This window comes from Arachis ipaensis, chromosome B09 (assembly GCF_000816755.2).
Source record: "Arachis ipaensis cultivar K30076 chromosome B09, Araip1.1, whole genome shotgun sequence".
NCBI lineage: Eukaryota > Viridiplantae > Streptophyta > Magnoliopsida > Fabales > Fabaceae > Arachis > Arachis ipaensis.
This window is the reverse complement of record NC_029793.2, coordinates 127,135,749-127,162,000: the sequence shown is the minus strand read 5'-3', so window position 1 is coordinate 127,162,000 and position 26,252 is coordinate 127,135,749. Positions and strand designations below refer to the sequence as shown.

At 35.8% G+C, this 26,252-nt stretch overlaps 2 protein-coding genes across 3 annotated transcripts; one reads left to right on the top strand and one right to left on the bottom strand.

The window, feature by feature from the left end:
- Positions 12,756–15,321, top strand: LOC107619051. Of its 2 annotated transcripts, none has more exons than XR_001615488.2 (9): positions 12,756–13,008; positions 13,107–13,191; positions 13,272–13,313; positions 13,682–13,859; positions 14,040–14,092; positions 14,182–14,403; positions 14,661–14,707; positions 14,802–14,970; positions 15,096–15,321. XR_001615488.2 is itself a non-coding variant. In XM_016321259.2 (9 exons), exons 1-8 carry the CDS (start codon positions 12,809–12,811, stop codon positions 14,854–14,856), a joined length of 882 nt encoding a protein of 293 aa, XP_016176745.1. In that variant the 5' UTR covers positions 12,756–12,808; the 3' UTR covers positions 14,857–14,901; positions 15,066–15,319. The 2 variants fall into 2 exon arrangements, 1 of the variants encoding a protein (XP_016176745.1); XM_016321259.2 differs by having other exon boundaries at positions 14,802–14,901; positions 15,066–15,319.
- LOC107619050 (4-coumarate--CoA ligase-like 5) lies at positions 15,220–19,366 on the bottom strand. The gene is made up of 5 exons (XM_016321257.2): positions 18,287–19,366; positions 16,609–18,050; positions 16,321–16,388; positions 16,141–16,243; positions 15,220–16,050 (listed from the first exon to the last, which is right to left on the bottom strand). The coding sequence occupies exons 2-5, from the start codon at positions 18,019–18,021 to the stop codon at positions 15,925–15,927; spliced, it is 1,710 nt and encodes a 569-aa protein (XP_016176743.1). The 5' UTR covers positions 18,022–18,050; positions 18,287–19,366; the 3' UTR covers positions 15,220–15,924.

The window sequence follows — 26,252 nt, the reverse complement described above, 5'->3', positions numbered from 1 at the left end:
GCGGAGCTTACGGAGAAATGCTATCAATGACCCACAAATGTCAAGACTTACAAAGATGGGAGCACTAACGAATGGGAGGTCATATTCAAGTACAACCATAAAGCTAATTGGGTGGGATGTAGATTTCACTTTGCATCTTTAAAACCACAAGAAGATATAGAAAATGTGGTAATTTATTCTGCTATAACACTAATTCTTTTTCTTTATGAGTTATTGCATCATATATATATGTAATAAATTTGGGTCATTTGTTTTTATAGGTGGTCTCCGCAATGTGCCAAATTCTCAACAAGAAGAAAATCAAAAGATTTGAGGAACAGATATACTATGTCCCATCTGATATGGTGGTAAGCTCTACTACCATTAAACTTTATCCTCAATTTCGTTGCATTTTGAAAATATATTCTATGCTAAAAGTGATTATTTCAGTGCAGAATCACATGTTGATGAAGTATAAGCACTAGGGGTGTATATTAAAAAACCAAAATGTAGTTAATCGGTTAAAAAATCATAACCACATTTTGGTTAACCAATTTAACAAAGCAATTTTAAAACCATATCTATATTTTTGAAAATTGGTTAACCAAAATCAAATTTAAAAAAACCGATTTTTAACTGGTTAACCAAAACTAAAACCAAAAATCGGCTATTTTTTTAAAATCAGTTTTATTTTTATTACCAATTAAAAATCAGTTTTAAAATTTTATAACCGGTTAATAACTAGTTTTATCATATAAAACTAATTTGGTTAATTAACCAAGATTAAATATTTGGTTAACCAAAAAATAGGTTTGATTTTTGGATTAACCAAACAATGTACAGCTCTAATAAGCACAACTACATTGATCCTACAACTAACAAGGCCTACAACATCAATGTATTTAAGGAGTACCTCCCTTTTCTGGACAAGAAGAAGCTAGTATCCCATCCATATGTAAGTTTTCATTTCTTAAATATTTCTTTCATTCAGTTTTATTTAGATTAAAAAATTGTCCTATTTGCCAAACTTTAGCTATTTGCCCCAATTTGCCATAGTGGACATTGGTAGCTGTAGATTGCAAATGTGCGAAAGAAAATCTTTCATGTACTTAACCCCTTCCATTCAAAATCTCCCCATGAAGATAGAACAAAAATAAATAATTTTGTTGTAAGTTGTTTACTATTTTTTTTATCAATTCTCTTATTTGTGTGCTTGTTTTGAACTTTTACTTGTGCATTGCAATCATTAAGTAATTTCGGTACAATTATGTGTCAAATAATTGGCTTTTCTGAACCAAAATTGATTTGTTCTATTCTTATAATTGGTTTTCTGTGGTTTTCAGAGCCTGGTAATATCAGAAATGATAGTTTATACTGGAGCAAAACCATTGGTGGATGTAAATAATAAAGAGGGCATTGAACCCCATATATTACCATCAGTGGTAAACGAACAAAGTATTGACCTTCTTATTATTCTTTGCAATTGTAGTGTTATTTTTGTTACTGTTGCATTAAACCTATTTTATTGTGTTACTTCATTATTATTTATCAGCTGGGACTGCGTGCGCAATATATGTGATAAAATGGTTGGAGATAATCAATCTAAAAAAGATAAAAAAAGGGAAATATGAATGAAAAAATTGGTAAAGTCTTCCGCTGCCTTGTCAAGTCCTTTCTATAAATTTTCATCAGGAGATATTGATAGTAGATAGTTTGAATGTTATAAATCGTTAAGAATTTCTATACTTGTTGTATACTAAATTGTCTGTGTACTGTAAGTTAAAACAAACACATCATTTGTATCTTGTAAATATTCAATCCAATCTTTTGATAAATTCCTTTGCCAAATTAAACTTCTATGAACCTGTCTGTAATGTATTGAAATCCCGTTAAACTGTATAAATCCAGGTTCACATAATTATAGGAAAAAAGAACATTACTTAAATTGCATCGAATGCTTACAAAAGGAACACAGAAATTAATTCAAATAAACACCGATAATGCTTATAATTTTTTCTATAAATTTTCATAAGGAGATATAGAAATAGTATAGGTTGAATGCTGTAAATTGTTAAGAATTTTTACATTGGTTAAGTATTGAATAGGCTGTGTACTGTATAGTTAAAATAAACACATTCTTTGCATCTTTGTAAATATTCATTACAAAGCTTTTGATAAAATTCTATGGACTTGTCTTTACTGTATTAAAATCCTGTTAATTTGAATGAATCCAGGTTCACAAAATTACAGAAAAGAAAAACATTATCTAAATTACAGCGAAAATTGTATACCAAAACACCTAATTTCATTCAAATAAACACCGAGATATCTATCTTATTGCCTTGAATCTATGAACTAATAATTCATAATTTATCCGTGATAAAGGCTGAAATTTGACTGCATCATTGATCCACCATATAAAAGGTTGAACTATAAAAAGTAAATCATATATTAGAACAACTTAACATGCACAAAGACAATTTTTCCTACTTAAAGCACATCAGTGTTACCTCACTCAGAGCTTTCTTTTTCTTTTTCTTTGAAGCATTTGCAATCTATTTTTTTTGTATTTGATCCCAATATATTTTTGGGACGTCCTCTTGTTCTCATGCGTGGAGGGCTTTGAAGCTCGTTAATATCTTCAAAGGAAGCATCTTCGTGAGATACGAACAGTTTCCTTTACTTTTGGCTTTATATTCTTGCATCTTAGCGATCACATTACATAAGTGCGGTGCAAAATCGCAATCAACTCCTTAGATTCTGATACAAATTCACAAATATTTTGTGACTGAAACACCAAATCATCAAATATCCTCAGTGAGCTATTGCACGTAATAAACTTGTTTAAAAAAAGCATGTATGCTCTCGCTCCTTTGTGTGCTTCTCATCTCAGCCTAGAAGTGGTGATCAAGATGAATTGGGATCCATAAATGACAATCTTCGAAAAGCTTTGAAAAAATGATAAAATACGTAAATCAGAACAAAATGCACCAAAAAGTATATGAGTTCATAGCATTATCAGAGCAGCAAAACACATAAATATCCAAATACTAAAAATAACATTAGTTAATTCTAATAAAGACACATTTACCTAAAGCCACTTATTATCTCCAACACCATACTTCATAAGAAAATCATTCCAATTTCTATCAAATGCATCTTTTGTAAAAGAGTTCCAAATAACATGACTCATCTCTTGTTTAATTTATTCGTGTCTCTTGTAGCCATTTAATTTATGTGGAATCTTCTTCATAATATACCAAATACACCACCTGTGAATGGTTGTAGGCATACAAGTCTCAATAGCCCTTTGCATCGATGCACATTGATTGGTAAGAATGCCTTTTGGAGCCTTTTCTCCCATGCAACGAAGCCAACGTTCAAACAACTATTTGAATGATTGAATATCCTCATTTTTCATCAAATCACATCCTAGAAGTGTAGAATGACCATGGTGATTGACACTAACAAAAGAATCAAAAACCAAATTATACCTGAATCAATAACACAAAAACAAAATAAGATATGCACTGAAAGAAGAGTCTCATATGCACCGAAGGTTGTTTCACAAAACACATAAACTAGAATGGCAAACTACTTATTTTTATTGTAAGTGATGTCGAATGAAATAACATCTGCAAAATACTCAGAAGAAACCCTGCTTCTTGCGTCAACCCAAAAAGCAATTTTGATTGAGTGATCAACTTTAAGATCAAGCTCGAAAAAGAAATTATGATTCTTCTCTTTCATTCTTAATAATTATTTTTCAAATTCTTTGGCATAGTCTAGTTCGAAAACATTATGGACTTCCCTCGTAATGTAATTTCTCACATCTTTTTCAATAAAACTTAATTCACGACGACCCCCTCCTGCTACGACAAATGCTTGATATGTTTTGCTTGGTCTGATTCTAGCTTCGTCATTATTCTCAATTGTACGATGTACAAACATGCTTAATTGCCTGTGTTGTTTAAACATCTCTGCTTGATTTGAACAGTATGGATGTAAATGATGTAAAACAACCTTCAAAATAACCCAAACACCAACGTCCTTCAATATATGTATATAAATTCTTGTAGGACAATTTAATCCAGTTGAGGGATTTGTCTTTTGAGTTGAAGATATGTTTGATTTTTACTTTTTCTCTCTATTATATGTAATCAATTTGTTCTTAATTTCATTTCTCTTCTGATTTGTGTTCTGAATTTTCATAGAAAAACGTACAAGTTTAGAATAATCTTTGTAGAAATTTTCAGTTTCTTCAAGTGTGTGAAAAGTCATCCCAATCTTTGACAAAACCAAAATGTCTTTCCAAATGCATCGAAACTAGAAAAATAAACATATTCAACGAAAAAAATTCAAAAATCCTACATTACATTCAAATTCAAACCTTCAACCATGAACACCAATTTTCACAATCAAAAACAAAATTATTCAATTACAGGAGCATCAAATACTAACGAACTACATTAACGAGGTTCGAACCAAACCTCATCCACTTGATTCATTTCAAAATAATAATCCAATTTGCCCTGGTTCAACTGATAGTGTGAACTTGCATCATTCATTGTCTTCAAAAACGAAATACCTGTTGGTACGCCGGAAACGTGATTATTCATTCCCTGGCTATAGCGCCAAAAACTTGCTGTGGGAGAACGTGATCTCAAAACTTCTTCACAATTCCGTGTAACTGACCAGCAAGTGCACTGGGTCGTCCAAGTAATACCTTACGTGAGTAAGGGTCGATCCCACTGAGATTGTCGGCTTGAAGCAAGATATGGTCATCTTGTAAATCTCAGTCAGGCAGATTCAAATGGTTATGAGATTTAGATAATTAAAATATAAATAAAATATAAAATAAGATAGAAATACTTATGTAATTCATTGGTGGGATTTCAGATAAGCGTATAGAGATGCTTGTTGCTTCTGAATCTCTGCTTTCCTATTGTCTTCATTCAATCATTCATATTCCTTTCCATGGCAAGCTGTATGTTGGGGGGGATCACCGTTATCAATGGCTACCGTTCGTCCTCTCAGTGAAAATGGTCCAAATGCGCTGTCACCGCACGGCTAATCATCTGTCGGTTCTCACTCATGTTGGAATAGGATCCATTAATCCTTTTGCGTCTGTCACTACACCCAACACTCGCGAGTTTGAAGCTCGTCACAGTCATCCCATCCCAGATCCTACTCGGAATACCACAGAAAAGGTTTAGACTTTCCGGATCTCAAGAATGCTGTCAATTGATTCTAGCTTATACCACGAAGACTCTGATCTCAAGGAATTGAAGGCTCTGTTGTCAAGAGAGACAATCAAACGCATGGACCAGGAATCCATGAGATATGCATTCAAGCTTGTTTTCATGTAGAACGAAAGTGTTTGTCAGGCACGCGTTCATAAGTGAGAATGGTGATGAGTGTCACTTGATCATCACATTCATCATGTTCTTGTGTGCGAATGAATATCTTAGAATAAGAATAAGCTTGAGTTAAATAGAAAAACAATAGTACTTTGCATTAATTCATGAGGAACAGCAGAGCTCCACACCTTAATCTATGGGGTGTAGAAACTCCACCGTTGAAAATACATAAGTGAAAGGTCTAGGCATGGCCGTGAGGCCAACCTCCAAACGTGTACAATGATCAAAATGATAGCATAGAACTGATCAAGGATATAAAATAAATCACTAAAAGTAGTTTTTATACTAAACTAATAGCTAGGATTACAGAAAATAAGTAACTAAGTGCAGATAGTGCAGAAATCCACTTCCGGGGCCCACTTGGTGTGTACTTGGGCTGAGCATTGAAGCTTTCACGTGTAGAGACTCTTCTTGGAGTTAAACGCCAGTTTTGGTGCCAGTTTGGGCGTTTAACTCCAGCTTTTATGCCAGTTCTGGCGTTTAACGCCAGAATAGGGTAGAAAGTGGGCGTTCAAACGCCAGTTTGTGTTATCAAAACTCGGACAAAGTATGGACTATTATATATTGCTGGAAAGTCCAGGATGTCTACTTTCCAACGCAATTGAGAGTGCGCCAATTGGGTTTCTGTAGCTCCAGAAAATCTATTTCGAGTGCAGGGAGGTCAGAATGCAACAGCATCTGCAGTCCTTTTTCAGCCTCTGAATCAGATTTTTGCTCAGGTCCCTCAATTTCAGCTAGAAAATACCTGAAATCACAGAAAAATACACAAACTCATAGTAAAGTCTAGAAATGTGATTTTTATTTAAAAACTAATAAAAATATAATAAAAAGTAACTAAAACATACTGAAAACTACCTAAAAACAATGCCAAAAGCGTATAGATTATCCGCTCATCACCTGTTCAAACCTGATTTTACAACTTGATTTTAAAAAAAATTTGATCCGAATCTTCAAATCATATCAAAGAGCATTGATCGTAAACGAAGAGAATGAAAAGAACACAGAGAACGAAGAGAACACAGAAAAGGAAGAGAATGCAGAGAACGCAGAGACGAAAGAGAACGCATAAAACGCTGATAAAACTTGAAGAAAAAATCTGCATAGAAAAGGCTGTTATATATAGTTGTCGTTAAGTCAAAAGGTTGTTAGAGGTAGTGGCATCTGGAGCTGAATTAGGTCATAGCAACTTGGTTGGAATTAGTTGGTTAAATAACTTTGATGTAGAGCTTTATTGTTAAATTAAATCTTGTGAAAAACAAAGACATAATTTCAATAGAAGACACATACATTAGCTAAAATGGCACAATCATCAACAGACAGTCGTCTATCAAAAGAAAAATTAAATTAAATAATTTTTAAAATGACCTTAGGTTAAAATTCTTTAAGTAAAAGACAAATAGGTCCCTGACCTTTTTAACTGCGGACATTAATTCTCTCAGGATTGAAAAATACATTTACATCCCTCACCTTTCAAAATGCTTGACAATTATACCCTTTTGTGTAGTTTGGGTTAAAAATGGTAACGGAGAATATTGATATGGAGGGGAGAGTGATGATGTGTCCGTTACGGTGATGATGTGGATGGTTGTCATAAGGTTAATGGATAACTAGATCCCTGTGCATCAAAACAACGCCGTTGCAATCCCCCACTTAATTTTACCTCTTTATAATCCCCATAACACCCATAACCCACTCCAGTTATTAGAACAAACCCTACCAGAAGACAAATAACGTCTTTCTCCCTCCAAGAAAAACGTCTTCCAGTTCAAAGTGGTGCTGTGCTAAGTTGAAGTTGTGATTGGCGAAGGTAACACCAAGTATCGTTGGTGAAAAAGCTACCTTCTTTTATAGAGGTAAGAAAAATCTTTGATGCTCTGTGCGTTGGTGTTTAAATGGCTATGACAATATAATGCATGGTGTTGGGTTTAGTTATTATTGCATGGTTTCATTCGTGTATAGGAAGAAAAAGCTATGTGGAGTTGAGTGATTTCAAAATTTCAGGGGATCTAAGCTACGGTTTATATATGGTTTGTGGAATTTAATCTATGATTGTGTATCTGTACAAGGGTTTATATATGGTTTGTGGGGTTTAATCTCTAATTTATTTATATGTTGTTAATGTAGATGGATGATATATATGCAGCTCCCATTTTTTTTTATCACGGAGGTCATTTTAGTAAAACACCCAGTGGAACTCTTTCGTATCTTAATGGAAAAGTTGAAAATTTTCCGAAGATGGACTTAGACTTCATGAATTTTGGAGACTTGGTAACTTTGTTCAAGGGTTTGGGATATGCCTCCTATAAGGCAGTTTATTGGTATAACCCAATAAGCAGTGATATCGAGTCTGGGCTGCACATTTTGAGAAGGGATGCAGGAATCAATGAACTTCGAGAGAACAAGCTGAAAAATTCAAAGACTGATGAGATTTACATATACTTCAACCACCCTGTTGATGAGCCAAAGATAGTGGATAATGCTGGGAAAGAGGATGTTGCTGCAGAAACAGAGGTGGAAGAATTTAATGATTCGTTTGATATTGATGACATTTTGAGGGAGCTTCAGTCATCATCATCAATAGAAGATGATGAGCATGAAAGTGCCGAGGACGAACTATATAAACCTTCTCCTACTGTGACTGAAACTATTTTAGATGAGGATTATTCTAGCTTTGATGATGAAAATTATGGGGTCAAGAGGAAAAAAATTTGAAAGAAAAGGAGAAGGTTGTGCAAAGAAGAAGACCAATGTAAAGCTAAGGAAAGTGGCAAAGTCAAGTAGGGTTAAAAAATGAGCTGGACCAAGGAGTGCAAGTGAAAGTGATGGTGCCAAAAGAATTAGGCCTTATAGAACTAGGCTTGCTGTACATCCTAGAGGATCTAGGCCTACTGTGCAGCCCAATAATAGGCCTCCAATAGGACTTTATGTGAATGAGGTAGATTCGGACGATGATGACCTTGTATATAAGTATGAATCAGAGGAGCTTCACACACTAGTGTCTTCGAAAGAAGAGGGATACAAACATCAATTTCCAGATTTTGATGCTGAGTATGGGTTTGGTGAGGGTAGATTTGAGGTTGGATCAAAGTTTGCAACCATTGATAGATTTAAGGAGGTGAAGGGAGGGAACTAGTTTCGATTAAAAATGATAAGTAAAGAGTGAGAGTTGGCTGCAAGGGTGAGGATTGTCCAAAGCTGGCACATTTATCCTATAACAAAAAATTGTTATGCTTCCAAGTAAAGACCTACAAGCTAGAGCATACCTGTGCAAGAGATTTGGGTAGTATGCTGTTGATCAGCACTGAATCAATAAGAAAGTAGAGAAGAGAATGGCAACTCAACCTCATATCACGACTAATGAGGCAATTAATTTTCTTAGAGAAGAGTTTGACTTGGTGGTGAATCCAAAGATGATATACAGGGCAGTGAAAGAGGCAAAAGAAAGGATTATAGAAAATGAAAAAGAGCAATATGGGAATCTCAGGGAATACAACTTAGAGATAATTAAGAGTAATCCCGGATCGACAACAACACTAGATGTGAAGCCTATCCCATAATCTCCCTGTTTTTGACAAAATTTATATATGCTTGGAGGGCTGTAAGCAAGGGTTAGGAATGGATATAGGCCGTTTATCCATCTAGATGGAACTTTTCTGAAAACATACCATGAAAGCCAACTACTTTCAGCAGTGGCACAGGATGCGAACAATCAATTTTATGTGGTGACCTATAATGTTGCAAGATCAGAGACTAAGGAATCAGAGAAGTGGTTCCTCACATTGCTTCAGGAAGACTTGGGTGACGTTAAACAATTTGGTTGAAACTTTATGTCCGACCAGCAAAAAGTAAATATATTATGTGGTTTATTTTGATAAGATTAGACTAGTTTATTTTGGTTATTATATGCTTATTTTGATAAGATTTGTTTATTTTGATAAGAAGTATGCTTTGGTCCAGAATTTGTTTATTTTGATAAGATTTGTTTATTTTGATTTTTCTATACTAGTATGCTTTGATTATTATATTGTTTATTTTGTTAACATTTGTTTATTTTGATCTATCTATACTAGTATGCTTTGATTATTATATTGCACTGTTCTAGGTTATTGCTGCAATAATATCTGTTTGTAATATGATATGCTTGTAGGATTTGCTACCAGCATTAAAGGAGGTCATATCGAATGCACACTATCGCAACTATGTCTTGCATATGTAGAAGAATTTCATCAATCGTTTTAATAACCTGCATATTAGAGAGATAGTTTGGGAGTGTGCTAGGTGCACGACAGTTCCAGAGTTCAAAGAGACCATGGAGAAGCTGAAAGTGGTTAACAAGGTTACATGGAAATATTTGATGAATTTTAACCATGCCATTTGGGTTAAAGTTTTTTTCAGCCACGGACCCAAGGTGAATAACCTTACAAACAATATGTACAAAGTGTTTAATGCAAAAGTTGTGAAGTACAGATGCAAACTAATATTGACAATGTGTAAAAAAATCAGGTACTATTTAATGAGGTGAATGACCAAGCACATTAGGCTACTAGAGTTTATTTAATTTACAAGAGTTTGTTTGATTCCTTTTTATTGAATGCTGGTATAAATGTGACTTGTTTTGACTCCGGGCATGCCATGCTATTGCTGCAATAAGAAAGAGACACAATTAGGTACATGATTATGTTCATCCCTGGCTGTGCATGGAATCCATTTCTAAGACATATGCACATTGCATACAACCAGTTTCGAGTGAGAAATTCTAGACCAGAACTGACCTATTTAGGCATGCTTCACCACCCATCAAGCGGCCTATTGGGAGGCCAAAGGTGCACAATTGCCACAGGGACCCTGCTGATGGTCATATTCAGGGGGATAAGTTGAAAAGGAACTTTGAAGTCATATTAGCAAGTGCAATGAGAAAGGGCTCAATTATAAGACTTGCAAAAGAGCACCAAACAACCCCAATTGAAAGCCAAAGAGGAAGAAGCTTAAGAAGTCTGCTACTGACTCACAAGCATTGGTTCTGCTTCCCCTTCACAGTCAGCACCTCAACCAGAGGTAAGCAAGTACATATTGTTTATTAGTGGTTATTATGTCATTTTTAATATAGTATAAGGATTAATATATCAATTAAGTTAATTTATTGAATACTTGTTATATAGGATGTTAACTAATCACAAAGTGAAAAAACTACTGAAATAATTACTGTGCCAGCACAATCAACTGTAAGACCTTTTTAAGCAATACTTTAATTACAAAAATTTACTTCTAAGCCCATTAATTGAATCTGTTGTGTATTTGGGTTAATCTTACACAGTCATTGGCCAGAATGCTCTAGGTGTGTCAACAACTACAACAATGCAGGCAGCAGCATCAGCAACTACACCAGCAACAGCACTATCCTGTCCTCAAGCAGCTACAATTGCTATACCATCTGCTCCAACCGAAACTCCATACAGGGCTCCATCCCAAATGTCAAGATTGGGCCAACCCAAGCTCCAAACTACTGCCTCTAAATTTAGACTCAAACAACCAATATTAAGGCTACCAACACTTGAAAATTCAGCACCAAATTCACCACAAACTCAAACCACCAGCACTCGTAAGGGCCCATCAAATGAAAATAGCTAGCAGTGGTACCACAAAAATTTTTAAGTTCATCCCTAATTCTGATTCTAAGAATTAGAAGAACTAAATATAGCAGCAATTAAATAATGCTTTCTAGCTTTTTTTGTTGGTAAACTTGTTTACATGCCATCTAATCATTTTGTTTATGGCAAACTTATGTTGTGGTGTTCATGTTTAGGATTAAACCAGATACATTTACTGAAAATTATGCTTATCTTATATAATATTTGACTTGTATTCTTCTTTAGTTATTTTCATTGTAAAGAAAATTAAAATGAGTCTTTAGTCCTTTAAGAATATAACAATAACAATAGCAACAATTAGTGTACCAGAGGCAATTTTCATTATAACGACAACAAGTACATCAATGAGTCTTCAGCTCTTTAAAAAAAATACACAACAGGAATAGAAACAACTACACTAATTACAGTAGGCCAAAAATTTATGCATTTTTTATTTTCTAAACATAAAAATTTCTTCTCCAAATTCTCCCATTTTTTTTTTTCAGTTCTTGCCTTCCAAATAGATGTTCTTCAACATCTATTCCCTCATCATAATCTTCAGCACCTAATGCTTGAGTTTCTATATCCTTAATTTTTTCCAGGTGCTCATCAAGTAAAATAAAATACCTACAATACCGTTGTTTTATATGCAGAAAATTACCAAAGAATCAACCAATTCGACACACTCCAGTTTCATCGAGATATTGAGAAAACATGAACTTACCTTGAAGAATGGGCACCTGAAAAACATTCTATTAGGATTAGTTGTTGTTCTTGACTTATAGAAAATGGCATATACGCCGCAGAAGCATTTTGGCGCTATCCCATTTCTCTCGTCTCCTTCTGGCACGCGCAACCACTCCTGATTGAAACGGATCTCTCTTGTCTATCTACTCTAGACTTTGTGCATGAAGAACCCCTTCATTCACCATGGCCAATCGTTCCTCACTCCCACCAAGTTCTAGGAGCACCATAAACGACCGTGGTTTCCATAGATTTCGAACAAATAGGATTCAGTGTCAAAACGGCGTTATTTTAATGCACAAGGATCTAGGGTGTGTTTGGCAAACCCGTTTGAGAGGATAAAAGTGCATTGAAGTTCTTTGAACGCTGTTTTTTTATGTTTGGCAATCTTTTTCCTCTAAACGCAGAAGTGATTTTGCAGCTTAAAATCGCGTTTACTGGAAGCAAAAAATTGTTGCTTCTGCGTTCACTTCAACGTGAGTTCACCTTTGATGATCATTATTGATTTTTTTCAAAATAATTTTTATATTTGTTTCAAGTTATTTCAAATATTTTAAATTTTTTTCAATTTTTAGTACTTTTTTTTTATATTTTGATTTTTTTATTAAATTTGTTATTGTAATTCTATTATAATATAAATTATTGATCAACAATTTCATTTTATCAAAATCAATTTTAGTATAGAATTGTCAAACATAAATCATGTTGGCACAAGCTCACTTCTATCCAAAATCAATTTTATAAAATCACTCTTATTCAAACTCTAATTTTACCAACTCTAATCCAAACACAGCTAATTGTTCATTAACTTTTTGTCAATCATTCACATCATCATCGTCCTGTTACCGTTTTTAACCTCAACTATACGGAGGTATAGTTATCAAAAACATTTTAAAAAGTGAGAGATATAAATATATTTTTCAATTCTAAAAATTTTCTGTCCAAATTCTTTTAACGTTGGTTAAAATTTTACGTATATATAAAAAAGAAAAACTAAAAAATGCGGGCTCAGGCTCAGCCGACGAACGAAAGTGTTGAATGCAAATGGAAACAGTACAATCACCACCTCCAACCTCTCCGCTGCCTCCATCAGCGGCGAGGCTGTGGAGGGTAGCCGCGCAGCGCAACCTTCGGAACCAGTGGTCACAGCTGGCCTCTCTCTGGAAGGATTGGTCCTCCCTCTCCTCCCGCGCTCTCTCCCACGCCAATGAAGCCCTTAACTACCATCTCCATCAACAGTAACTAACTAACTATTCTCATCATACATTACATTACCATCCAATGGATGTGGTTATTCACTAATTCATGCTATGCTATGCTATGCTATGCTATGCAGGTACATGCCTCACAAGGCGTTAGGTGTTTTGACCGATATGCCCCTTATCAGAAGTCGTGCTTCTATGAAACTCCATAACCGTCAGGTACTGTTTATGCTTACTTATTCTTGTGGTTAATTACTTTGCTTTCTGCTTCAAAGATAAAATTCTTTTGCTCGTTCTAGGTTCTTGCGACGCGGGGATTATTGGAATCGTATAAGGCCATGGTATGTGTTTCATCCATGTCCATGTGTTTCTGCTTCAAATTTAAGCTCATGATTTGTTTTACTTGCAAGTAGTGTTGTTGATCCTGGACTGTTTATAATTATAATTTTATTTTTAGTGGTTTTGTTGTTTTTGAAAATATAGAGGAATGCATGATGATTTTGACAAGCTGCTATGACATACGAAACTTTCAATGATTTCTACAAAAGCGGAACTTTTTTTCATTGGTAATCCATGGAGATTTGCAATCTAAAGAGTTGTTTTTCTTAAAAAGTAGCTGTCACATTCTCATACAGTTTATTAGTCACTTCACGTTATTGCTTAATGATGATATTGAATGCATTTTCGTTTTAATTTCATGTAACTTTAGGTGGATATTTTGAGGAAAATGTTCGAGGCTAGCAGATTGTTCAGATGTTTTCTCAAAGGATCAATCAATAGTCCGCTATTGCAATTTTCGGAACGTTCTGAACAGAAGGGTGACAGCAGTGACACTGGAGATGGTGGTGGAATTCCAGTATATACATTTTTGTCAATCTCTTCTCATGGTATGACAGAGTCCAAGTCAACATCTTTCATTTTATATCATTTATACTGATGGGAAATTCTTCAGAGACAATTTTTTTCCCACTTTTCTCCATTGGGTTGGGTAAGGATTGTATTACAATCCAATAAATATTTAGTTTCATGTAATTTACTGTAAAATAACAAGTTTTCAAATCTGGCAGAGAAGTATACCGAGGAGCTGGTTCAGATGTTTAGCTTGGAACTGTGTATGAAGGTGAATTGTAATTTCCCATTTTATAATTGATTCCTCATTTTCTGCATTGTTCTGGTTTTGTTACTTTGAAAATCATTTTGAACATGCAGCGGTTCCTTGTTCTTGAATTTGTGTCACTTGGTTACGACACTTCACAAGTAAAGCAGTTGAGTTGGTCAACTGAGCTCTATGCTGGTGAATTCAAACATTTGAGTGACTGCAATCTTTACTGTGAGGAGACACATGGTCCAGTTCTACCAAGGTCAAGAGATGGGAAATCTGAAATGTTTGCTTTAACATTTGACAACCAACACTCCAGTGATGTCTTAGAGGTATTTATTTTAGAACTCTATATGTTCACTATTATAAGTTTTCATGTATTGCAAGTCACTAATTTTGGCACGCATTCCGCCTCGCTCATGCATAAGGATGCTGTGTTAATTTTCATTTTTGTATCACTTAACAACTTTCGAAAGAATGCTTATATTAGCTTCATTGGAAGTATCCTAGGAAACAATGATCTTATTTGTAACTTTGAATTTTAGTATCTTTCCTTTGTGAGATCGGCTAAATTTGTTCTGCATCACAGGTTTATTTAACAACATGGCGTGCAGAGCTGAACATTGACATTTTCAGGTAGGATTGCAGTGAAAATCAGATTAGAAATTTTTAAATGTGCATCTTCATTTCCCCACCTCACTCACCCTTTCCTTCTCTCGCCAATGAACAGGGTGAACGAGATATTTGAGACTGTTGGGGAGGAAATGCATATCAAATTATGTTAGGCTGTGTTCTGGAAAAGACTAAGCTGTAAAAAGCTCCAATGGATGGTAAGTGAAGTCTCAGCACTATATGATGCATATTTCTTTTTTGCTCACGCTTATTGGTTGGATCTTTGGCCACTCTTTTAGACATTGGCAAGCTAGGTTAGTGATTTTGAAGATTGTAGAATGTAGATAGCTGGTTTCATTATTTTGTTTTCTTATTTTGGCAGCCACCGATTGAGTTGTCCCTAATTGACTACGTATTCAAATCGTGGAATCAGCCATTGATGCATTTATCAGGTAGGCTGTCTACGCTGCACCCACTGGGTGCTGCCCTTCCCCGGATCTTGTTTAATGCTGGATGCTTGTGCACCAAACTGTCTATTTTTTCTCTTTTTCTTTTTAGCAGCCACCATTCCTATATGATTGTATTATAGTGATATTATCTCCATTACCGTTTTAATTTTATGACTGTATTATAGGATAAGATAGGAAAATATTGTACATATCTTGGCGTCCATACAAAATGAAAAGTTAAAATTTCATAACATGCTTTCTGATCAAAGAGGAGGAATTTATATAGGACTTGGAGTGGTTTTGTAGTGAAATTTTTTGCAGCTTTGGGAATAGGAGGTAATTAGCCACAGCATATACAAACTAAATTCTTCGGTAGTACTAATACTACTGGCAAACAAAATCTCAAAAGGCAACACAGCCATACAAAGTTCATAAATGGCACGATAAGATCTTAAGGACATGATTTATTTTGAGTAACAAAGTTAAATTCTTTGCTTCCTTGATTTATCTGGTTTCCTAGTAGATGAACAAGTTCAAAACTATCACAGCTATGCTTTCAAATTCCACAAAATCCATATTTCTCTAGGCTTGAATAAACAACTTCTTATGACAACTGATGACCCCACCATGTGCACCAGGTAGAAAAAAAGAAAAGGTAGAAAGGTAAACACCAAAAGGAGATGATCATTCCCCATGTTCCAATTGTAATAGGGTGACTTGGGTTTTGAACTTCCTTCACCATCCAGAGACAACACAAACATTCCATAGCACTACCATATATGCCTGGGTTACTCATAACTTGGAGACAAGTTGTTGTCTGCTTAGAGAAACGAGGTCCTTGCGCAATATCTTGCCAGCTGCTGACCTTGGAATAGTTTCAATGAAACTCACCCTTCTCACTTTCTTATATGGAGCCACCTGAAAATTCTCAAATATTCAATGAGTAAAAGAAACATAAACAAATTAAGATGACCTCAGGAAAGGGAGGAGACAGGAGCTAAGAGTGACCTGGCCTGCAACATATTGAATGACTTGGTCTTCTGAGAGTTCAGAACCAGCTGCTCTCACAACATAGGCCATTGGTATCTGTCCAGTTGCTTCATCTTCAACTCTGCAACAGAACTTTTTCACATGAGAAACTCAAAAGTTGATGAAAATGAGAGTGAAGTTGCGCTGAGAGAAACACACGGTATAACAGCTGCATCAACAATAAGGGGATGGCTTAGCAATAAAGACTCCAGTTCTGCAGGAGCCACCTGACACAAAATGACGCATGAAAAGTATTAATGAAAACCAAACTTCTTTTTTTGAGTTCTTATTTCTCAAGCTCAATTTGATATCTTAGATATACAGCATCTTTCAATTCAGAAATTGAAAACTTAAAACTGTTACGGATATTATAATTCAAATTCGAAGAGAAATTAAACTGTTATTATTGAAAATTGAGAACTATTATTATGATTTGGCTTTATGTACCTGATATCCATTGTGCTTGATCAGCTCCTTTATCCGTTCAACTATATAAACAAATCCACTTTCATCAATGTAACTGAGATCACCTGTCTTCAGCCAGCCATCTGAATCAACTGTTAGGGTTGTTGCCTCCGAATTTCCCAGATACTCTTTCATAATAGTAGTACTTTTCAGCCACAGCTCTCCTTTCTTTTGAGGAGGCAAAGGCTTTCCGGTATCAATGTCTACGACCTTTGCACAAAAGGTTGGAAGCAACTGGCCGCATGAGTCTGGCCGAGCTTTAGCATCCCTGTCTGACACAAGAAAGGTAGCTGCAGCTGAGCTTTCTGTTAGGCCATAACCTTGCCTTAGTTCAACCCATGGAAACATTTTTCTGAACTCCCGTGACACTTCCTTACTCAAAGGCGCAGCACCTGTACCCGTCCTTCGGAGGCTGGACAAGTCACAACCAGCTTTGCTTGCATATTTCACTAGAGCAAGGATCACTGGCGGCACTGCCGGTAAGTTATTAACTTTGTGCTTCTGAATAGCAAGAAGCATAGCTTGGAAGTCAAATTTCTGCATCACAATTATTTTAACACCAACACACAGCATTCCTAATCCAAAGAAAACCAGGCCGTATACATGAAACATCGGAATGAAGGCCAAGAAGACATCATCTGAAGATGCACTTACATCAACAGACCAGAAGAGAAGTTTCAGTGTGGAAATGAGATTCTGGTGTGTCAAAACTACACCTTTACTTACCCCAGTAGTCCCTGAGGAGTAAAGTATAGCAGCAGGGTCTGATTGAACCACAGTAACCTGCGGCAACTCCAGAGAACAAGAGCAGCCTTCTATCAACTCTTCAACTGATAGCATTCCGCTGTTAGATGGACAATATGTGAGCATTGTAGGCACCCCAGTTGAGACCAATTTGTGTAGCTCCTCCGGTGCTGAGATGGCTAGTTTAGAACCTGAGTCGCGTACCTGCTTGGCAATTTCTGACTCGGTATTAAGAGGGTTGGCAGTGGTAAGAACTGCACCAATTGATAACACGGCTAGACATATGGTTGGGAACAGGATTGAGTTAGGGGATAGGAGAAACAGCACATCCCCTTTCCTAACCCCAAGTCCATGGAACAAGGCTGATGCAAGGGAGTATACTGATCTGCGTAGCTCGCCATAACTCAAACTCTTATCAGTTGCTGCATCAACGAATGCTATTCTTGCCTCTGCAAGGTCTCCTTGTGGGAACTGCGATAGCACGAGATGGGCAACATTGAGATCAGGCTTTGTTGGGATCTCATGCTTGGTGCCAAGTCTAACAAGAGAGTGGTAGATGCCAGTTCTCGAATCGTAGCCACTCCTGTTATTGAATGGTGGTAGAGACTCACTAGACTCGTCTTCGGCTGGCCAAATTTCCATTCCTGACATTGTTTCCTCAAGTTTGAAAGATGTTTTAACTGTTAAGCAAGTATAAGTCAATGATAATGTTGAGGTTAAAGTGTGTCAACCTTAAAAAACCTACTTATGAAAGGCTTTTCACCGTGAAGTACTAGAATACACATTGTTAACTATGTCAGCTGTAAGAAGGACAAGATTAATAAGACAATTAAATGTCTTTTTGTGTGGCCGGCCAGTGAGGCATGGTCATGGGTATAGTTTATAAAAGGGTATGAAATAGGGAAAAGATATATACCTGCTTTGATGCTCTTTGCCGAATCCAACAGAAATAATTGGAAAACCGATGTTGTTGTTTTCCTCAAACACTCAACAGTAGGATATTAATACTTGATGGATACATATGTTGTCTACCTAAAAGCTGGATTCAATACAAGTGATGAGTATGAGTTGCATGTCCTATATCAACAAAACTGCAACTTGCTTTCCGTTGACATGATAATATGGTATGCTAGACATATAGAAAGCTCATATTTTATAATCTCAATTTCTTATCATCTTTCAAGACATAAAGGATAACATTGGAAACATCTAAAAATGTCTAGTAGAAAAAGACACTTTGTACTTAGTGCGGTTAATGTTGAAATTGGACAACTCTCGTAAATGTGTGGTACACTTGTGAGAAGGATTTGAGAGTGAAATGGAAGCAATTACCTCGTGCCTAAAGAACTTTGGCCGGTGACAATTTTTAAGTTTGAGTAAGGTGACAAATAGGTCTATGAGGATTTCGCGTTTGGACAAGTTAGATCCTAAAGAAAGAAAAAGTAACAATTAGATTTTCCAGAAAATGAAGTGTGAATACGTTACATCTTTTTGTTAGTAAGACTAACGGCACCTCTGACATGAACTGTTAATGTGATTGAGATGTCCGTTAAATGTCACATTAGAATTACTCTAAATGATGAGGACAAATTGATTCTTGAATGTTGTTTGATTTTAGCATGTCCCAAACCCTAATTGTCCAAAATCTCCAATTATTTACCCTGAAACAAAAGCTTAGCACAACGCAGAATGAATAGAACCGAAAACTCCAGAAGCTCGAAGCGCCAAAGGGAAGGAATGAAGGCAGCGGTTGGAATTATAGGGGTGACTCAACACATGGAAGAGACTTTAGCAATAAAATCACTCCCAAGTGTAACTGTTAGCTATATGCAATAATATACAAGTCTGGAACAGTGGAGAATTCAAATAGGTTGTTCTGAGGGTGCCCAAACTTTAAGGTAATTGTTAATTCAATTTATTTTTATTTTTTGAGTTTTGAGTGTTTCATTAAATTGAAATTCATATCTGTCATTCATGGTATGTTTTTAGGTTCTTATTACAGGATAATTTGTCATATTGCAAGTTCTTTAGATGGTTGGATGATGTTACTGCAGATGTGGAGGTTCAAAGTTCTAAGCAAGGAGTGGAAGATAGATTAATTGATTTGGAAGAGAGAATTGTGAGATTGAAAATTGATTGTAGAAATTAAAAAACTCCAAGCAAAATTACCGGTAGTAGATTTAGGAATGTTGTATATTTTATGACTAGTATTTTAATTGCAATTATTGTAAAAATATGTGGAGCAAGGGTTCTGGGTGAATCAAATTAGATAGCTGATGCATGAATGTAGTAGTATTTATAATTGTATTATTATGAATGCAGTAATGAATAAGTATTTTTAAATCATTGTATGATCTATCATGGATGTTAGTGTTAATGAATATGATGTTCACAATGATGAAATGAAAGAAAAAAATCACATAACCATAATAGCCATAAGAACATTGTTATATTATCTAAGCTTCCAAAAGATTGTTTTCAATTACAGAGGTTAACCTAAAAAGAGACTGAACACTTAAAGTCTGTGTTACTAAATCAAAAGAAAACCTACATGAAAACATTATCATAACTGTACAATATATTGTGACTAATTCAAAACAGGATTTAAGTCCAAAGAAAGTCTGCACAAAATACTAAACAATCATATCCAAAATACTACAGTTTTATTCAAGACTTCAACTAAGGCTTAAATCTAGGGGTGGGAATGAACTGAAACATTCTTGAAGATGTTCCACTACTTGTTGTGGCCAGAATTTTTACAGAAATACCATCAGTTGAACTTGTGGTGGGGTTTGGTTGTGGTGGAGCTTATTCAGGCCTTGTAATTGATTGCTTTTTTTTTAATAAGGCTGGATTCAGTGGCTTAATCCCAGAGGATTTTGACTGTACTTAAGTTGGAGTTCTAAATTGGGCAATTGTTGTTGCAGAGGCCTAATATGGCCTTGAGCTTGGGTTGGAAGCCTGATTTGGTTTTGGACTAGAGCAGAAGACCTAAATTGGGCTTGTGCTTGTCCAGGAGGCCTAAACTGGGCTTGTGCTTGTCCAGGAGGCCTGAACCCTGTGGACCTTCTTGTTCTCCTTTTTCTCTCCTTTACAACATCATCCAATTGGCCCTATAATGTTCACATACAAATTCACTATGATCCACATCCATTTTATATTAAACAAACAAATGCAGTAGGAACAATATCTTCCACAAAAAACTTACAGTTGCATCAGTTACATTAGTGCCAGATCCATTGGTCACAGTCTTATGTTGAATAGCATCATCAGAATTACTTACAACAGTTGTATTAGTGACAGACCCATTAGTTACAGACCTAATTGGTTTAACATTTTGACTAGTGATATTCGGGTTAGGATTTTCTGCTGGAACTGAATTTGGCTGAATAAATATCAATAAAACAATTGCTCCAATATCAGACTAAGCATCCAAATAATCGATTAACCATTTTAATAGAAGGACAATGAAACCCCTTAAAAATTAGTAACAGGACATCTAAATTCCTAAACAAACACTAACAGACAACTAAAACCTTTTGAATAGTGTGAATATACAATTAACTCTGCTTGCATGTAGCTGTGGGATGGATTCAAAAATGGTTTCTTGATATCTGTGAGACAGGATCAACTTGACTACAATGAGGGCATGTCTCAATGGCTCGGTAACATCGAGCGGTAGCAGCAACAATTGCTTGCGTCTATCACCAAATTGGATGAGATCATTAATGACTTAAGGAATGACCTCACCCAGATTCGTTCCTGGGTTGTTCCCAGGGAATGAAGCCGATATTAGAACCATTAACTTGTTGTGTAGTTAGCTATTGTAATTCAATTGACCCTTTTTAGTTAAGATCGCATGATGATATAATCTGACTTTTTACGTGTTAATAATAATTATACATCCTGTTTAGGTTTTACAACCGTAGGTCATCAGATAATAGATATGTTGACTCTATTTTTGAGAAATTGTTAGGTTACTTAGTGCAATTGGATTGAAATATAGGACTTAGGTTAAATGAGAACCTCGCCAGTATTCCACGTAACACATCTTAATTTCAAGCAAAACATATGAGCCCATCTCCACAGATGCATAAACGTTAACTGAAAATTTAAACACAAAAAACCAAAATGAACTGACGAATAAATCATGATACATGAAGCCTGCAAGTGATATAAAACAAAAACTACTACACTATAAATTAAGACATATAATTGAAGTAGAGTTACTTTATCAGGGTAAATAAGGACTATAGGTCAGTTGTTGTCTGGGAGGTCACCATCGGTATCGTATGCACGGTCCAACAGGATTGCATCCCTTTTCTTGTTGTACTCTTCTTCAGGCATAACATCTCTTAAGATATTGATGTCCCATGTGGCCTTGAAACAATTAAGCCTAATCATAATCTGATTATTCTCGTGCCTTACGACATTTACTGCCTTCTCCAGGCCTGGCCATGTTGAACGATTCAGTCCAAGAGAGCGCCTAACCGGCCTCCTGCACGAGTAGGCCCTCAGAATTTCCACAAGCTCTAGTCCTTCCTCCTCCTTATACGCCTATTCCTTCCTCAAGGCTCTCAAGTTTCTTGTGGAGGACCTGGCACTAGTACACATGTTGTAAACAAACATGCTAGACATGTCTAATGTCCAGTACCTATCTATCAAGTCATACATTTTCTTAGGTGTGTAGTTGATCTCAAGAGGAAGCACGAGATTGTAAAACCTATTAGGCCAGGAAATACTCATCCTTCCTGTTTATGAAGATTTTTGTATTCACAGCCAATGGTATTTATAGGAATAGGTGAAAGATACTTCTTCGATAGAGAGATCTTCCTTCAAATATTGGCTTAACAGACTCACAAGGACCACAAGAGGGCCTTACTTGCGGTCCATTAGTTCTACATTTAGCAGTCAAACTCGTGGAGTTGTCACTCTATGAGACCATCATGCTTGAGGAGCTTGAGAAGGAGGCTATAAGGCATGAATATGAGTTCCATGTGAAAAAGCAATATGATCTCAAAAGAGACCTAGAGAGGCTTGGTGGGGCTATGCCAAACTTGAAGGCTGTTGTTCATTACTGCCGCTAAAATGACTACGACTATGGAGTCATGATAAACCACTATTTTATAGTTTATCTTGTGCTAATTTGAGTGGTTTTTATCAAGTCTTTGCACACTTATTCATATAAATTGCATGATTTTACAATTCCTTCCTAGTTTTGTTGAAAACTTGCTTCCTAAGCCCTTAAATTGTATATTTTAATCCCCTTTATACCATTCGATGTCGTGATCTGTATGTTAAGTGTTTTCAGGCTTTACATGGCAGGAATGGCTTAGAGGATGAAAAGGAAGCTTGCAAAAATGAAAGGAACACAAGAAACGAAGGAGATAACCGGCGAGGAGCGACGCGCACGCATGGCTCACGCGTGCGCGTGAATTGGAGTTTGCACGATGACGCGTGCGTGTACCTGACGCGTACGCGTGACACGCGAAGATGACCAGTGACACGTATGCATGAATGACGCGTACGCGTGACATGCGCTACCTGTAGAAATCGCAGAAAACGCTGTGGGCGATTTTGGGCTGAGTTTGGACCCAATTTTCGGCCCAGAAACGCAGACTAAAGCCAGGGGACAAGCAGAGACTCAACATTCATTCATTCACACTTCTGATTATTCACAATTGAGGTTTTAGATGTAGTTTCTAGAGAGAGATGCTCTCTCCTCTCTCTAGGTTTTAGGATTTCTCTTAGTTTTAGGTTTATTTCTTCTCAATTCCAGGTTCAATGTTCCTTTAATTTAGTTTCTCTTCTACTTTTAATTGTCTTTGATTTCTAGTTTATCTATTTCCCCTATTGATTACTTTATGTTGCTATATGGTTTATGAATTCTCATGTTTAATTTGATTTTCTATTTAATGCAATTTGAGGTATTTCATATTTATGATTGCTTTCTTCAATTTATGTTATTGATGCTTTCAATTTAAATTAGATTTTTTCCCTTTTGGCTTTGGAGTTGATTAATATTTAATAGGAGACCCTTGAGTTGGAAGACTCAAGAGTTAAATTGTAATTGGAAGTTGTTGGCTGGCTCTCTAGTTTCTGACTTTAATCCTTCCCAAGGGAGAGGATTAGGACTTGTGAATAGAAGTTGGCTCCCTACTTGACTTTTCTTTATTCGGTAAGGGTTAACTAAGTAGAAACAACAACCTATTACTATTAATCTTGGGAAATCCAACAAGGATAGAACTTCCGATTAATCTTTGCCTAGCCAAGGCTTTTTATTTTAATTACCTAAAACCTCTTGTTAATTTTCATTGCTTTAATTTATAATTATTTATTTTTCCATTCCTCATTCAAAAATTTCTCAGAAAACTCATAACCAATAACAAGAACACTTCCCTGCAATTCATTGAGAGACGACCCGAGGTTTAAATACTTCGGTTTAATTTTTATTGGGTTTGCTTAAGTGACAACCGATTCTTTGTTGGTTTAGAAACTATACTAGCAATGGAAATTTATTGTGAAATTCTAAACCGTCAAAAGTTTGTTCATCAAGTCTCCCTTCTGAGAATTTGTAAGGAGAACAACAAAATAGCTATGTATATAGGTAGATTAGCCATCAGGGAAGCCTGCATGAAATGGGAAAAGGTGAACCAAGTAGAAGTAATAGCAAATGATGAAGACAAATTCATTGGTAATAAAGACTACCTATCAAACCCTGAGGATGATGACAGCGATGACAAGTAGAACGTATATGACCATGATCCAAACAAATCTGCCTCCACTAGCTATGACTCTGCACCACATTCTACTGTCTTCCAACCATGAATACTATCCCTGGTTTTACTATTAATGCTTATTTTATGTTATTTTTTCTTATGCTTAGGTTATCTATATGTGGTACTCCATCATGCTTGGTTTATGTGCCACTAATGCTTAGTTTATGTGTATGTGTGAAGCATAGTGTAAGTGTACTTGATGCTTATCTTTATTACCTTGATGCTTATGTTTCCTTCATTTATTCATTGTAGTAACGTTGTTTAAGTAACGAATTCATATGCTCGAACCTCATGTGTCCCATGATTACTGATAAACCACAATTTTATGGTTTATTTTGTATTGAATTAAGTGAATTTTGTCAACTATTCTCACACTTATTCATATAAATCACATGTTTTACATTTTCCTTCATAATTTTGTGCTATGATTGAAAACATGCTTTTTTGGCCTTAAATTTGCTAATTTTAATTCTCTCTTATTACCATTCGATGCCATGATATATTTGTTAAGTGTTTTCAGGGTTTATAGGGCAGAAATGGCTTAGAGGATGGAAAGGAAGCATGCAAAGGTGGAAGGAACACAAGAAATTGAGAATTTCAAAAGCTGGTAGCGACGCGTACGCATGGACGACGCGTACGTGTGACCAGGAATTTGTTCAGCGACGCATACGCGTGGCTAACGCGTACGCGTGACGAGCGTCGCGTGCCTCAGTTACGAGAAAATGCTGGGGGCGATTTCTGGGCTGTTTTTGTCCCGATTTCAAGCCCGAAAATGAATATTAGAGGCTGCAGAGTGGGACGAATTGGGGGGATCAATCATTCACTTTTCATTTACATAATTTTAGATTTTAGATGTAGAATTCTAGAGAGAGAGGCTCTCTCCTCTCTTTAGGTTTTAGGGTTTCTACTCCAATTTCTTCTTAGATTTAGATTTAATTTCTGTTTTTATTTACAATTCCTTGCAATTTATTGTTCTATCACATTTGTTCTTCAACTCTACTTGTTATTTCCTTCACTTTGTTATCCTTATGTTTATGCACTCTTGATACTTTGGATATTTGTTAATGCAATTTATATGTTCATGTTGTTATTGTTTTTTTCAGTTGTCATTGTTAATTTCTTTTAATTAGTAGTTGTTAGATTTTATTATTGTTGCAATTTTACCATGCTTTTATTTTGTGCCTACCAAGTGTTTGATAAAATGCTTGGTTGGATTTTAAGTTAGATTTTTGTATTCTTAGCTTGGATTGAGTAATTTGGAGACTCTTGAATTATCAAAAGTCTGTTGTTGGTTGGTGATTGAAAGTTGCTAGTTGGCTTGAACTTCACTAACTCTAGTCTTTGATTAGGACTTGTGAACTCAAGTTTATTTTGCTCACTTGACTTTCTTTCATTGTTAGAGGTTAAATAAGCGAGAGCAATTTGCAATTACCATCACAATTGACAATGATATGAGGATAGGAATTCTGATTCTCAACCCTTGCGAGGACTTTTCTTAGTTGTTAGTTATTTTCTTGTTATTTACATTCCTTGCTTATTAAACTCAAAACCCAAAAAGATACAATCTCATAACCAATAATTAACATACTTCCTTGCAATTCCTTGAGAGACGACCCGAGGTTTAAATACTTTGGTTAATTTTATTGGGTTTGCTTAAGTGACAAACAATCTAAACGTTGATTGAGGTTTAATTGTCGGTTTAGAACTATACTTGCGACGCAATATTTTTGTGAAAATCTTTACCGACATTTTTTCTCCGTCAAGTTTTTGGCGCCGTTGCCGGAGAATTGCAAATGTGTGCCTTATTACTGGTTATTGTGAATATTGTGAATATGTTTGCCTTTTCGTTTCTTTGTTAGTTGTTTCTAGTTTTAGGAGTTTATTTTCATTATTTCTTATTAGTTTTTGTTTTTATTTTCTCTTGTTACTATGAATTCTCACCCCTTTGGCTATGAGTTTGGTTCAAATTATGTTGTAGGAAATGGAAGCTACAATGAAATCGTGTATCAAGGTTGGGACAATCAAAGGTGGGAGGAGCCTCAAGCTTATGGACAACCTCCGTGGCAACAACCCTCTCTAATGTACTACGAGCAAGAGCCATTC